Raw genomic sequence first — 16,080 nt, forward strand, 5'->3', positions numbered from 1 at the left:
ATGACTTTTGCTGACCTTTCTCAAGAGGCTGATGTACAGTCCATCCAGGTATAGTATACTCCAAAATTTTTTTTTTTATAAAATCAACATTACTAAGTTATGCTGCTCACATTTTAACTTTGTTTTGCAGAGCCTTCAGTCTTGCCTGGGTGTTCTAGGCAAGGTGTCAGAGTTTACTCGGGTGTATGAGGCTATGAAGAAGGAGCGTGATGCTTTGTCTGACAAGTACAAGGCTGCTACTGAGGCCCTGAAGGCTGAACGGACTAAGCATATGGACTGCATTGCTGAGCGAGATAGGCTGAAGGGTACCCTGAAGGAAGCTGCTAACGAGGCCATTGATTTTGCTACATACTACTATGGGAAGGCGCGTCTTGAGATGATGGAGGAGTTTCAACAAGGAAAGCATGAGGCTTGGGATTATGATGGTGATAAGGCTTCCTTCGAGAAGGCATTTCCTAAAGGGACTGATGCTCCTGGCTCATTGCTGTTGAGCTTTGCTGATGAGGAAGTGAACTCCCCTCACAATGAAGAGGTCAAGGATGCTCGAGAAGTTATGAAGCCTGTTGCTGAGGAAGTGGTCCCTGCTGATAACATGGGGGAGAATTAGTTTAATTGGTGTTGTGTCACCTTAAAAAAAATGTAAAGCTTTGAATGATGTTTGTGTTTACTGCCTTAGTGCAGTTGGATAATTTGTCTTTTGTGCTACATTTCTGTAGCTGGATAATTTGCTTATTTTGTTGGAATGCGACTAAGTATTTCTGTCTTTCTGCTATGTTGATTTTGTTTCTGTATAGTGTGTTGTGATTGTGCTATAGTTGTATTACAGTTGTATTATTGCTTATATGTGTTTGCTTGCCTTGTAAGGATAGTAGGTCTGTTCTGTGCAAGAATGACTGATCATCGTTTTGCGGTGGCTTGCTTCATTCTTGCCTAGTAATGTAAGTAATGTTCCTTGCAAAACTAAATAAGGTGAGGGGTGGCCGTGGGTTTACCCAACGGCCCTCCGATGCCAAAGTCAGTATAATCAAATTGACAGAGAGTAGGGAGAGAGGAGTACCTTTCGTGCTGATTTTGGCTGTTGGAGATTTTTGTGTTTTTGTGTTTTTGTGTTTTTGTGTTTTTCGTTTTTTTTTTTTTTTTTGTATTTTTGCTTGTTTTTCTGTTTTTTTGTTTTTGTAAATTAAAAGACAAAATTAAAATGACAGCTACGTACCTTTGTTTCTTCAGAAATGATATAGTTTTAGGTGTGATGCGTTCCAGCTTCGCTGTACTTCTTTTCCTTCTGCATTTCTGAGTCCGTACGCTCCATTACCTACTACCTTAGTGATCTCATAGGGTCCTTCCCAGTTATGTGCTAGCTTTCCTGCATTTATTTCCCTGGTGTTTTCGTATACCTTCCTGAGAACCCAATCTCCTAGCTTGAAGACTTTGGTTCTGACATTCTTGTTGAAAGACCTTGCTACTTCTTGCTGATATGCTGCCATTCTCATTTGCGCGTCTTCCCTAAGTTCTTCCATTGTGTCTAGGTTGTGGATTAGTTCTGCTTGGTTCCTTTCTTCTGTCATTAACCCATACCTTGCTGTAGGCACTTCTACCTCTGTTGGGATTACTGATTCACATCCGTACACCAATGAGAAAGGAGTATGGCCTGTAGCGCCTTTAGGAGTCGTTCTATCTGCCCACAGTATGTTGGGTAACTCGTCTGCCCATTTTCCTTTGGCTCCTTCCAACCTTTTCTTCATGTTGCCTATAAGGACTTTGTTGCTCGACTCTACCTGTTCGTTTGCCTGTGGGTACCTCGGTGTGGACGTGATAAGGGAGATGTTCCATTCCTTACAGAACTTGGTGGTCTTGTTGCTGATGAACTGGGATCCATTGTCTGTAATGATCTCTGCTGGTACCCCAAACCTGCTTAGAATGTTTCTTTTTATAAATGAGATGACATGCTTATCCTTGATTTCCTTGTATGCTTCTGCTTTGATCCATTTGGAGAAGTAATCCGTCATTGCTAAGAAGTACACTCTCTGATGACGGGGGTAGCTTTACTATATCCATTCCCCACTTCATGAATGGCCAAGGTGTCAATGTTGGATGTAGTTCTTCTGATGTCTTGTGTGTCAAGGGTGCATGTTTTTGGCATGCTAGGTTTTTTTTGGCGAACTCTGCTGCGTCCTTTCTCATGCTGGGCCAGTAGTATCCCATTCTGAGTGCTCTGTTGGCTAGATTCCTTCCTCCGGAATGATTTCCGCATTCTCCGCTGTGTAGGGATTGTAAGATTTGCTGAGCTTCTTTTCCTTCCAGGCATCGTAAGAAAGGTCCTGCTGCAGATTTCTTGAAGAGTTCATTGCTGATTAGACAATACTTGGAGGCTTTATGAGCGAATGCTTGAGCTGTTACTTTTCCTGTTGGTTTCGTGTTGCCCAAGAGGTATTCCTTCAATGGTGTTGTCCAGCTGTCGTCTTCTTCTTCTGTAAGGCTCGTTTGAATTTCGTAGACACTCATGGTTGATTCTTTCTCTATGGCTAGTGAGAGTACGTGCACTAGGGGGATAGCTCCAAATTCTTCTGGGTTGATGTTTGATCCCAAGTTTGCCAGGGCGTCTGCTTCAGTGTTCAAGTTTCTGGGTACTTGTTCTATCTTGAATTCCTTGAACTCTTTGATGAGCTTCTTTGTGACTTCTAGGTAAGCTATCATCCTGGTGTCCTTTGCTGCATATTCCCCGTTGATTTGGTTTACCATGAGTAAAGATTCAGAAATTACTTCTAGGTGTTGTATCTTCATGTCTTTTGCAACGATTAATCCTGTTATTAGTGCTTCGTATTCAGCTTCATTATTGGTAGCCTTGAAATTACACCTTATTGCCTGTGCTATCTTGTCTCCCTGGGGTGATGTCAGTACTACTCCTAAGCCTACTATGCGTATGTTTGCTGCACCATCTGTATGAAGTATCCATTTCTGCGCAGCTTTTGGTTCCTGTAGCGCCAGTACTTCCTTCTTCTGCGCTTCTTCTTCAAGGGTAGGGCTGAAGTCTGCCACGAAGTCTGCCAAGGCTTGTGATTTGACCGCTGTCCTGGGCTCGTACTGTATATCGTATCTGCTCAGGTGTAAGGCCCATTTCTCCATCCCTCCTAACATCTCTGGCTTTCTCATGATAGCTCTGATGGGATAGTTGGTTCGTACTTGTATGGAATGGCTTTCAAAGTATGGACGTAACTTCACTGAAGCAGTGAATAAGGCTAGAATGATTTTCTCTAATGATGCATACCTCGTTTCCGCACTAAGTAGGGTTTTGCTTACGTAGTAAATTGGGAACTGTTCCTTGTCTTCCTCTCTTGTGAGAACTGCACTGATCGTCCCTTCAGATACCCCAAGGTATAACAGGAGTGGTCCTCCTTCTTTGGGCTTGGAGAGAATCAACGGGTTGGCTAAGTATTCTTTCAGCTTCTGAAATGCTTTATCGTGCTCTTGTTCCCACTTGAATTCCTTAATCTTCTTCAGTACTTCGTAAAAGGCTCTGTTCTTTTCTTAAGACTTTGAGATGAACATGTTCAGTGCCGCAATTTATCCTGTTAAGCTTTGTACATCCTTCTTGGATTTTGGTCGTTCCAGGTCTAGGATGGCTTTGACCTGTTCTGGGCTGGCTTCTATTCCTCTTTGCGTAACCATGTATCCTAGGAACTTTTCTGATTGTACTCCAAATGTGCACTTTGTGGGGTTTAGCTTCATGTCGTACTGTTTCAGGATGGAAAATGCTTCTCTAAGGTCTTTGACGTGATCTTCTGCCTTCTTGGATTTAACTACCATGTCATCTATGTAAACCTCCATTGTGTTTCCAATCTGTTCTTCAAACATCTTGTTCACCAACCTCTGGTATGTTACTCCTGCGTTCTTCAATCCAAAAGGCATTACCTTGTAGTAGTATATCCCTTGACTGGTAATGAAGGCGGTTTTCTCTTGGTCGTCCTTGTGCATGAGGATCTGGTTGTAACCACTGTAGGCGTCCATAAAGGATAGCAACTCGTGCCCTGCTGTGGCGTCTACCATGGCATCGATATGAGGTAAAGGGAACGGGTCTTTTGGGCAAGCCTTGTTGATGTCTGTAAAGTCTATGCACATTAGCCATTCTGGGTATTTTACCTCTCTGATCTTCCCAGTCTTCAGTAGGTTCTGAATTTCCTCATTGATAATCTTGTTCCTTTCTGGCGCAAATTTCCTTCTCTTCTGTTTCACTGGTGTATGCATTGGATCCACGTTTAACTTGTGGGTGATTACGTCTGGGGAAATGCCTTTCATGTCTTCATGGGTCCAAGCGAACACATATTTTTCTTCGTCTAGAAAGTTGTAAATTTGTTGTCTGAGTTCTGCCTTCAGTTCTGATCCTATTCTGACTTTTTGATCTGGATGTATGGGGTTCAACTAGACTTCTGTAGCTTCTTGTTCTTCTGATATGCTCAATTTCTCTTGGCCTAGCTGACCCTCTGATTGCTATGCTGAACTCTTTTTTGCAGATGTTGCTTTCAGTGCTATCTTGTAACATTCTTTAGCTTCCCTAGGATCCCCTCTGATTTCTTGAATTCCCCACCTAGTAGGAAACTTAATGACTTGATGGTATGTAGAAGGGATGGCTTTCATCTCATGTATCCAGGGTCTACCCAAAATCGTATTGTATGAGGACAGAGTGTCGATTACTAGGAACTTGACCTGTAGGTTGATCCCTTTTGCGTACGTTGCCAATGTAATCTCTCCACTAGTCTTTTTGGTTTCCCCACTGAATCCTACCAGCATTGTTGACTTGTTGACGATGTTCTTCTCATCTATGTTCATATGTTTCAGGGTGTCCAGCATGATGATATTTGCAGAGCTTCCATTATCAACTAGGATTCGTTTAATCATGCAATTTCCAACTGGGAGTGAGATCACTAGACCGTCATGATGACCTTCAACTGCATCGCTTTCTTCAAACATGATGGGGATGTCTATCTTGGACTTTTCCCTCTTGTCTGGTTGATCTTTGTTACTCTCCTTTGCATGTCGCTTTGCTGCTGAATATGTTAAACCGCATACTTCTGACCCTCCTGATATGAAACAGATGGTTTTGACAATTGGAGGTGGAGGAGGAGGACCTCCTTGCTTAGACTCTCTATCCTTCCCTGAAGCTTTAGATCTATCTGACAAGAGTTCTTTGAGGTAGCCTTTCTTTAGCAAGTATGCAACTTCCTTTCTGAGCGCAACACATTCATCAGTAGTGTGACCGATATCTGAATGGAAATCACACCATCTGGATGGATCTTTCTTCTACCCAGGCCTATCACTCCTTCTGGGACATTGTACAGTATCTCTCATCTTGTTTAAGGTCCTTATTACTCCCGCAGGATTGACATTGAAGCAATACTCATGTAACTTGGGTAGAAGTTCAGGATCTTCTCTCCAATCAGAAAATTCTCCTTCAACAACATTGACTGATCCCTCATCAAAGCGTGAACGCTAGTACGGCTTGAATCGATGATCTCTCCTGGGAACGTTGTTGTTCCTTCTTAACGGACGATCTTCGTCCTTTCTGAGCTCTGGAGTCTTTCTTGCATATGCATCTTCTTCAAATCTGACTTGGGCCATTGCTTTAGCTTGAACGTCTTCAAAGGTTGTACAGGGATACTTGGTCAGTTCTTTGTAGAGCTCGCTATGGTCTAGCAACCCTCTTTTGAATGCTTCAATTGTTGTAGGAGCATCACACTTGTGTATCCCAATCTTTTCCCTGTTGAACCTGTTGAGATAATCCCTCAAGGATTCACCGTGTCTCTGCACAACACGTATCTGATGACTGCTTCTCTCTTTTCCTGCTGCTAGCGAACTGGACCTTGAATAGGTTTACCATTCCTGCAAAAGATCGAATTGTCCCATTATCTAAATTAATGAACCAAGTTAAAGCTGGACCTGATAATGTGGCTCCAAAGCCTTTGCACATGATAGCCTCTCTGATGTCTCTAGGGATTGAGCTTGTCATCATCTTCTGTTTGTAGAGGGACACGTGCTCATCAGGGTCTGTTGTTCCATCATACATAGCCATGTTGGGTGTGTTGAACCTCTTTGGCACTTCTACCATGGCGATCTCTTCTGAGAAAGGAGACTCTATATAGCCATCTGATGCCTCTTCCTCCATGGGCTTTGGCATTCCAGGAATCTTGGCGATCTTGGCCTCGATTGCTTTGAGGTACTCTTTGACTACCTTCTCTATCTTTCCCCCCTCAGATCCTTCCTAGCTATTTTGCTTACGAATTCCTACATCCAAAGAGTCTAGATCTAGGGTTGTTTCCCTAGTGTTAGATCCTTTTTCCCCGTTAGGGGTATGGAAAGTACCTGACATATCAAGCTGCATGGCTATACTTTCAGTGTTCTTTTTGGTGTTAACAGTTTTAGAAGCAACTGATTGTATTTGGCTACGGAGGGCTTCATTTTGTTTGTTGAGATTGGTGAGTTTGGCTTCGGTTTGAACCTTTTGGGCCAACAGTGTTTCAATCTGGCTCTTTTGTTGGTCTAAGGTTTGGCGGAATGCATTCATTCCCTCATTGATTTCGGCTATGGTAAAGGGTACTTGGTGCCCACACATGGTGTTTGTATTGGTTTTTTGGCGAATTGGTAGGTTAATTGATTATCAGCCCCACGGTGGGCGCCAAATTGTTTAAGCAAAATTCAACAAGGAGATATGAGAATCTGCTAGGTTTGAGGGGTAATAACAATCATACTACCAAAAGCATAAAAATCTACTATGAATGATTGATAAAGCAATAGATAAACAATAAATAAGCAATAAGTAAACGATGAGAATTCGACTATGTAAAGAGAATAAGTTCAGAAATACAATACTGAGCAAGGACAAGCCTCCTTCTTCAGTAGGGATGAAGCTCCGTAGATAAAAGTAGAGTAATTCTATTATATTTAGAGTATGCGCGTGTATATGAATGCTGAAAATGTCTAATTACACTTATTTATACCTAGGGATCTCTAGGGTTTACGAATATCTTCAGAATCTATTCAAAATGAGGAAGATCTTCTTGATTTATCTTCTTCCCTGTTCTGCAGGTGTATCTTTGGCAAGTATCTTCTTGATTTATATGAATAATGCTGCTTTCCTTGTTTACTCTAATCAAGCCGTTTTGCCTTGCTGGACCATTGGTCTTGGATTGATGCCCTAAATGTAATGGGTCGTATGATAATACGGGCCCAACATACCCCTTTAATTATTAACCTATATCCAGGCATGGCCTTAAATTTTATATTTTGATAAATGTTTGTATGAGAACGTACCGATATAAGCAACATGTATGCCAATATCAACCCTTTTATATATTGAACGTGTCTGGATTAAATGTCATATAAGCGTGCCATGCTCTTTGTTCTATACTTGCCTTGGACATGGGTAATTCAAATAACAAACCAACAAGTATAAAAACTTGAATACTCTCAATAACTAGAAAAAACCACCTCTAACCATACCACCATACGAGCCAAATCCTAATGTAGGGGACCATAGAAAAATAAATAATAAAGATTGTACCTCATTCTTACCTCATGATTATCATCTCCTTACTAACATGCTAAGGACAAAGGTCTACAATGTCGAACTAAGAATAAAATATAACTCTCAACTTTTTGATCTCATACATCGACAAATAATCATTCACAAACTGACTTTTAATATCTCAATAATGGCACAAGTTCCCAAATAACATAAAAATTCGATTCATAAATATAACTCTTAGGGAAATAATACTAATAACCCAAATATATATAATCAAATCTCAACCTAATATATATAATAATACTACAACATTAGTAACCCAACCTCAAAACAATACTCCCTATAAAAACAACGTAACATTAAAAACCCTAGAAATTAAAACACAATCAATCATGTAAAACACTATTAGCAATGCAATTAAATCTGATCAATTCATATAATTATATACATGAATTATACATATCAATAGCAAATCAGACAGTTATTATATAAAACAATTGAGATAGTGTGATTACCTTTTGAAAACAAGAAAATCAAGGGTTGTCTAACTTGTGAGATATGGGTAGCGATCCAGGATATTCATTAGCAAAGATGAACACCATATCTGATGAGTAGTGAAAATGAATAATTGATGTACGCATAAATTAGGTAGTGGAGGTTAAGTCTTGGTGAAGGCTTTGATATTCACGCACAAAATCATAATTTTCCATGAAAGAAAACACTCGGGTACAAGTTTTATAGAACATAAAGGGAATATTAGGGTTTATTTTTATAGGATTTAAAATAGTTTATGTACAATGCTATTTAAACGAAATGGGGTTTTAAAACTATTTGAACTCTAAATTAAAAATATGAGATTAGGAAAGTTATTTAATAAATTAAAATAAATTATTTTTTTTATAAAAATATATTTTATAAAATAAAAAATTATTCGGGTATTAGACAGCCCTTGCTGATTTTTAATGATTAAAACTTATTTATGTTATTGTTGAAATGAAATTACTTTTATTGCACTTAAATTATTTTTATTGATGAATATTATTAATTGAATAAGGTGAAGAAAATATGTCCTTGCGAACTTTTAGATAATTAGTTGAAATTTTTTTTAGTGGATGTAAAGTATTTTTTGTGAATGTTTAAAAGGGTGAAAAGAATATCTTCTAAGATCCTCTCTCTTTAATAAGCATAATCTCTCCAAAATTGGAGAGATTTACGCTTTGTTTGGATAGCAAAGAAGGAAGGAAAAGAAGGGGAGGGAAAATGGAGGAAGGGAAGGGAAAAGAAAGGGAGGGGAAGGTGAGCTCCATTTTCCCTCCAAATCTCTCCAATTTTGGAGAGATTTTTCTTATTAAAGAGAGAGGGAAAATGGATCCCTCCCTCTCCTTCCATTTCCTTCCCCCAATCTTTTACCCAAACAAGAGATTTTGTCCCCCTCCATTTCTCTTCTCTTCTTTTCCTTCCATTTCTTCCTATCCAAACAAAGTGTTAAAGGGAAAATGGAGCTCAACTCCCCTTCCCTTTCTTATCCCTTCCATTCCTCCATTTTCCCTCCCATTCTTTTCCTTCCTTCTTTGCTATCCAAACAAAGCGTAAAAGATGACCATGTGTACTAGCAGACGAGCTGCGGGCGCAGCTCAGCACTCAGCTCCCAGCCACGAGAAGCTACTTCTTGGGCCGCTGGTTAACCAGCGTGTGCTGTTTTGTGCACCTACAGCAGGTCTCGTGATGGGCCTCGTCTTCCCACCTTCGCAAGCTTCATCGATTATGATACCACATGTCGCCTTAGTCGACTAATCATAACATAACTTTTGTTATTGCTGTTTTTCTGATTTTATTTTATTTAAATATCTTTAGATTAGTTTTAGGATAATAAAAATACTCAAGCGATATTATTTTTTCCCTTATGCCTTTTTGCCTTTTATGCTTTTTTATTATTTTATGTTCTTTTTAGTTTTCTTTCTATCCCTAGTTTCTCATGGCATCTCCATGGGTTCTTCCATGGATGATTCTTGGGTTTATTATTTTAATTTCTTGCTTTTATTATTATTTCTATTTCTTGCTTTAATTATCTTTTATTACTTAAATTTAGTTTTATTATTTATTTCATGCTAGAGTGGGTTATTTCTAGGGTTTGGGAATGTATGTTTATATTATGAATCTTGATTGATAATTTTAATATATATTTTGATTATTGGTTTCTCTAATTGATAGTGTTTCATTGTTAATCTTGCAACCTAATTTATTGTAAATAAGAGTTTAAATCGAAATATCTTACTTTTAGAGGCTTTACCTACAATTAGCAATTTGATTATGTTAGCGACCGAACTACATGTGCTGATTGAGAGCGTTAAGACCCGAGTGTAGGCTTAGCAATTTCTCTAGATAATTGATTGATTGAATTGTTATTGATATTTAATAGATTTAGAGATATAAATATGGTGAACCATAACCCAAGGTCTTTATATTAATTGTTTTATTCGTATTTTAGTTTAGACTACTTTTCTATCCGAATTTCATGACATATATACTTTAGTTTCACCAAATCCTTAGAAGTTAGATTGCATACCATATCCCTATGGGTTCGACCCTACTTGCCCTACAACATTGATATTTTCCCTACCTACTTGCCTATCGTTTTGATCCGTCGGTTTGGTTGGTGTCGATTCCCATTTTCCCTTAGTGTACTATTTGTCTCCATACTTCCATATATAGTAGTTACTTAATCAAAACCCCCTAATTTGTGACCGAACTAGCTTACAACTATTTCATACTCTTGGTGTTCTTTACCTATTCCATGTGGATACGATCCTTTACTTGCCCTAAACTTGTCTTAAGTTGATTCAGGTAGAATTATTGTTTGACTTAAGAGTGGTATTGTCCAACAACCGATTTATCCCTCTACTAGTAACACTTATCAAAGCACGGAGGAAGTAGATTAGATAATTTGAGATACTTAACCTTGGCAGAAACATATTCAGAGTAGACAAATGCTCTGTTCAATTCACCTTATTTTTGCCAAATTGAAATTATTTTTACTGAACTAAAATCTTATTTAATAAATTCAATTATTTTAACTGAATTGAGATTAATTTTACTAAACTGAAAATTTATTTTTGCTGAACTAAAATTATTTTTATAAATTATATATTATATTCTATTTTATTTTTTTAAAAGTTATTTCTTCTTACTAAACCGAAATGATTTTTACTAATCTAACATTATTCTTACTCAATGTTTTTTTTTGAAGGTCAATTTAACATAGCTTAAAAGGGTTAATTTACTTCACTTAAAATTTTTAAAATGTTTATAGGCTTTATTCTCCTAACCTTAGCTTATTTTTTCTAAATTAAAATTTCTTTTTCTTATACTAAATTATTATTAACTACTGAACGTTTTTTTTTTTTTACTAATTCTCTATTATATTTGTTTTTTGGATTATGCCCTATTCTCTTCACCTTTAAAAATAAAATTTAGTAAAAAAATGATTTCATTTTAGTACAAACAAGACTATTTCAGTAACTATAAATTTAGTTCAGCAAAAATAATTATTAACAAAAAGTAATCAATAATTTAATGAAAAATATAAAATAGAATTAGTAAACTAATTTCATTTCCATAAAAATAATTTTTGTTTAGTAAAATTAATTTCATTGTGTTAAAAATATTTTCAGTTCATCAAAAACAATTTAAATTCCATAAAAATTATTTGAATTCAACAAAAAACAAGGGGCATATATAGAGAAGGTTGTAACACCCCCAATTTACTAGCTAATATATACTACAATAAATAAAGGAAAAAAAATAAACAATCTTTGAATAAAATTGCGGAAGCATAGACTTAAATCGGAGGTATCACCGCCACACTTAACAACTTGTCAAGTGTTAAGGCTTACAATATCTCAACAATACAACCTAATTTAATAAATCTAGGTGAGCTATTTCTACAAATTTACAACTCGTTATAAAGTACTAATCGAAACACTTGAGCTCATTTAGCTACGATCACTTGATCACCTATTTAGATAAACTTGACTGCTCACCATTAAGGACGACAAATTCTAAAATAGATAGTCGTCGCAGAGTCTCCATAAGAAAAAGACATGATCGTAAACACAAGTAGCACAATAAACAAACAAACACGTCAACATAAAGCTAAGTAAACATCACATATCAGAATCTAGAGAATAATTGAATAATTAACACTACTAGCTCAATTAAACAATGTAGTTCAAAACTATATTACACATTTTACTCTGAAAATAACCTTTCTCAGCTAAATCTCAAATATTAATACGAACAAGTATAAAAACTTGAATACTCTCAATAACCAGAAAAAACCACCTCTAATCAGACCACATACGGGCCAAATTCCACTGTAGGGGACCATAGAAGAATAAATAATAAAGATTTTACCTCATTCTTAACTCATGATTATCATCTCCTTACCAACATGCCAAGCACTAAGGTCTATAACGCCGAGCCTCAGACAAAGAATAAAATATAATTCTCAACAATTTTATCTCATACATCAATCAAATGATCATTCACAAACTAAATTATAATATCTCAATAATGGCACAGGTTCCCAGATAACATAACAATACGATTCATAAATATAACTTTTAGGGAAATATTACTTAGGGGCCGTTTGGTTCGCGTAGGGTAATCGGAATGGAATGAACAAAGGGAAAGAATCGGAATGGAATGAAAATCACCCAATTTTGGGGTGTTGTTTGTTTTGAATAAAAAAGGAAACACGGCCACCAGTCCAACCACCACACCAGGCCACCACCACATTGCTTCAGTTTCCACAATTTCTGCTAGGGTTTCGAGGGAGGAGTAGGGAGGGCTAGCCGGCGGTTTTACGGGGATAGGGAGTTGATTTTAGGGTTTTACGGGGGTTGTGGGATGTTTTTGCGGGGGAGGGGAAGACATCGAAGGTTGGGGGAGGGGCGGCGAGGCTCAGGGCAGGGTCAACGGTGGTCTGGTATGAAGGTGGGCTAGTTTCCGATGGTGTTGGTAGGTAGGAAGGTGGTGATGTGGTGGTTAGGGAATGGGAATGGAAATACCTAGGGGGTGGGGAATGAAGTTAGAGGGATTGGGAGAATGAAGAGGGAAAAGGGAATGGGAAAAGTGGTCTAACAAATAACAACAAAGGGAATGAGGGCAGTTGATTCTCATTCCCTTTGATGATTAACCCCAACCAAACGACCCCTAATAATCCAAATATAATCAAATCTCAACCCAATATAATAATACAAATACTCCGCATTAGTAACCCTAAAACCTCACATTAATACTCCCTATAAAACAACATTAAAAACCCTAAAAATTAAAACTTAATCAATCATATAAAACACTATTAACAATGCAATTAAATCTGATCAAATCATATAATTATATACATGAATCATACATATTAATAGCAAATCAGACAATTATTATATAAAACATGCAATTGAGATAGCATGATTACCTCTCGAAAACAAGAAAATCAAGGGTTGTCTAACTTGTGAGATATGGGTAGCCACCCAGGATAAGGTAGTGGAAGTTAAGTGTTGGTGAAAGTTTTGATATTCACGCACAAAATCATAATCCCCCATGAAAGAAAACACTCGGCTACAATTATTATAGAATACTCAAAGAATATTAGGGTTTATATTTATAGGATTTAAAATAGTTTATGTACAGTGCTATTTAAACGAAATAGGGTTTTAAAACTATTCGAACTCTAAATTAAAAATATGATATTAGAAAAGTTATTTAATAAATAATAATAACTACTTTTTTATAAAAATATATTATATAAAATCATAAAATATTCGGGCATTACAATCTACCATCCTTAAAAAAAGTTTCGTCCCCAAAACTTAAAATAAAAAATTATAGGGTATTACAATCTATCATCCTTAAAACAAGTTTCGTCCCCGAAACTTAAAACAGAAAAAGATTATTACTTGTTAATTTAAGAGAAAGTAAAAATTAAACCAAACATTTCTTTACATATAAAGTACTAAAGTATTATTATTCAAAAAAAAAAAAGTACTAAAGTATTAAGGGTATAACATACTATCCCTCTTAAAAAGGAGTTCGTCCCCGAACACAAAGTTAGTCACATTAAAAAAAAAACATAACAAGCACGAGCACATATAGAAACACTCTTGAAACGGCTTATCCTATGTAAATTTTAATCCTAACTCTTTAGTAACAGGTTCATTCTTAAAACCAAACCACGCTGGGATATAAAGATCCTTGCATAGACTCCAAGAACGATTAGGCTCTGAGTACCATTTTGTAACACCCCGATTTACTAGCTAATATAAACAATAAATAAAGGAAAAAAATATAAACAACCTTTAAATAAAACTGCGAAAGCATACACCTAAATCTGAGGTATCACTGCCACACTTAACAGTACAACTTGTCAAGTGCTAAGGCTTACAATATCCCAACAATACAACCCAATAAATCTAGGTGAGCTATTTATACATCTTTACAACTCGTTATAAATGACTAATCAAAACACTTGATGAGCTCCTTTAGCTACGATCACTTGATCAACCTATAGATAAACTTGACTGCTCACCATTAAGGACAAATTCCAAAATAGATCGTCGTAGAGCCACCATAAGAAAAAGACATGGCCGCAAACACAAGTAGCACAACAAACAAACAAACACGTCAACAAAAAACTGAGTAAACATCACATATCAGACTGTAGAGAATAGTAGAATAATTAACGCTACTAACTCAATTAAACAATGTAGTTTAAAACTACATTACACGTTGTACTCTGAAAATAACCTTTGTCAACTAAACCTCAAATATTTATACGAACTTTTACTCGAGAAACTGCGTAACACTTGATTGTAACACGTTGATATTAAGTAACACTGCATTGTAACACTTTAATATTAAGTAACATTTTATTGTAACACTTTAATATTAAGTATGTATTAGTAATAGAAAATTTAAAAATGAATAAAATAATAATAATTCACAGTTTCACACATGATTTTTACGGACTTGCATAGTAATTCCTAACCTGAAGTCCAGATTGTTCCTCACCTCTCAAACCACCAACACCACCATCATTAGTTTTCTCCATCCTCCTCACAGCCACTAATTCCCTTCCCACCACCACCACCAATTTTCACTCTCTCTGTCACCACTATACTCTCTCCTGTCCTCAGCTCCCTTCCACTATAAATTCTCATCTCCTCCAATTTTCACGGTGGCAAAGGTGAAGAATGTTTTCCACCACCTCATTCTAGCCACTTGCAGCAACCATTCAAAAGTCGCACCCTCACCTCTGTTCCCTCCTACTAACAGTGCCATCATCAACACCTCCCATTGTAAGTTTTCGTTTTTTTTTTATATATAAAATGTTCTTCATCTGTCGGGGTCAATTGGCTTCTCCTAGCATAGCCTCTATGTTGTCACATTAGAACCATATACTAGGAGGTGCTATCAAATAACAATTGATAAAAATGAATCTTGCTAGGTCCGCTAATGCATGCATTTTGCAAGTAGATTGAAGGATATCAAGATTATAAAGACTTTAATAAAAATAAATCAATTCCAAACCCTAGAACATGCTCAAGATCCAACTACACCACAACCATCCCCTTAATGGGGAAATTACTCACTAATCATGATAATAACAAGATTAATTAATTGACAAATAACCAAGAATCAACATGATTGACAAATAATACCAACAACAAAAACAATAATCAAAACAAAGCAATGAAAATAGAGGAGAGAGAGTTAGAGATACTCATTAATTGAAGGTGAAACCCTACAAGCAAGATGATCAATCTTCCTCTTCCTGATCCAAGCTCAAAAATGGTGAAACCCTCACTTTCTATCTCTAAACTACTTTATTCCTAAGCTAAATCTAGAGAGAGAAGCTCTCAACCTAAGCTAAAATATGAGAGAGAAAATATAAGCTTAACTAAAGTTGTCCCCAAAAATTAAAATGTCTCAAGTATATATATCAAGGGAAGAAAAAGGGCTCGGCTAGCCTGTGGTGGACACGTGCCGTAAGGCCCGTGCGTGCGCACAAGAGGGTGTACGTGTGCGCGCGCGCACCATAGTGATGGTCGTGCACTTGGCCTCTTGTTTTAGCTCTAGCGCTCACAAGCATGCTCCTCATCGACGCTCTCGTATGATGCTCACGAAGGGGGCAGCCATTAAATCTTCATTTTTGCGTATTCATGATCAAGACATGCGATTATGGTGATGCACGAGAGCGCTAAAGCCAAGAATAGGAGCTTGCTTCTTGCCTTGAACTCTACCAACCAAATGATATATCTGAGGTCATTTCCCGAGCATCCAAAAGACTTGGAGAACCTTTCAAAGTAAATCCCGAGACCCAAACAAAGCAGACAATACAAGAGAGTAGAGTGAGTCAAGTAGAAAAGACGAAAGTACCCTTAGAATGCAAGATATCACAAAATAAACTATAAACTTTATTAATGAGAAAACAAGAGAATAAAAAGGAAAAATAAAATAAAACAAGCACGGAAATAACTCTAAAACTACTCCCTAAGAGTGACATA

General features: G+C 37.0%; 2 protein-coding genes across 2 annotated transcripts; both read right to left on the reverse strand.

The window, feature by feature from the left end:
- Positions 1 to 1,223: 1,223 nt before the first annotated feature.
- Positions 1,224 to 1,742, reverse strand: LOC145607156 (uncharacterized). The gene has a single exon (XM_081662903.1). It carries the CDS (start codon positions 1,740 to 1,742, stop codon positions 1,224 to 1,226), a length of 519 nt encoding a protein of 172 aa, XP_081519029.1.
- Positions 1,743 to 1,947: 205 nt separating this feature from the next.
- On the reverse strand, positions 1,948 to 3,150 carry LOC145607157 (uncharacterized). The gene has a single exon (XM_081662904.1). The coding sequence runs from the start codon at positions 3,148 to 3,150 to the stop codon at positions 1,948 to 1,950; it is 1,203 nt and encodes a 400-aa protein (XP_081519030.1).
- Between the last annotated feature and the right edge of the window lie 12,930 nt (positions 3,151 to 16,080).

The sequence above is a fragment of the Chenopodium album genome, chromosome 23 (genome assembly GCF_948465745.1).
Source record: "Chenopodium album chromosome 23, dcCheAlbu1.1, whole genome shotgun sequence".
Classification (NCBI taxonomy): Eukaryota; Viridiplantae; Streptophyta; class Magnoliopsida; order Caryophyllales; family Amaranthaceae; genus Chenopodium; species Chenopodium album.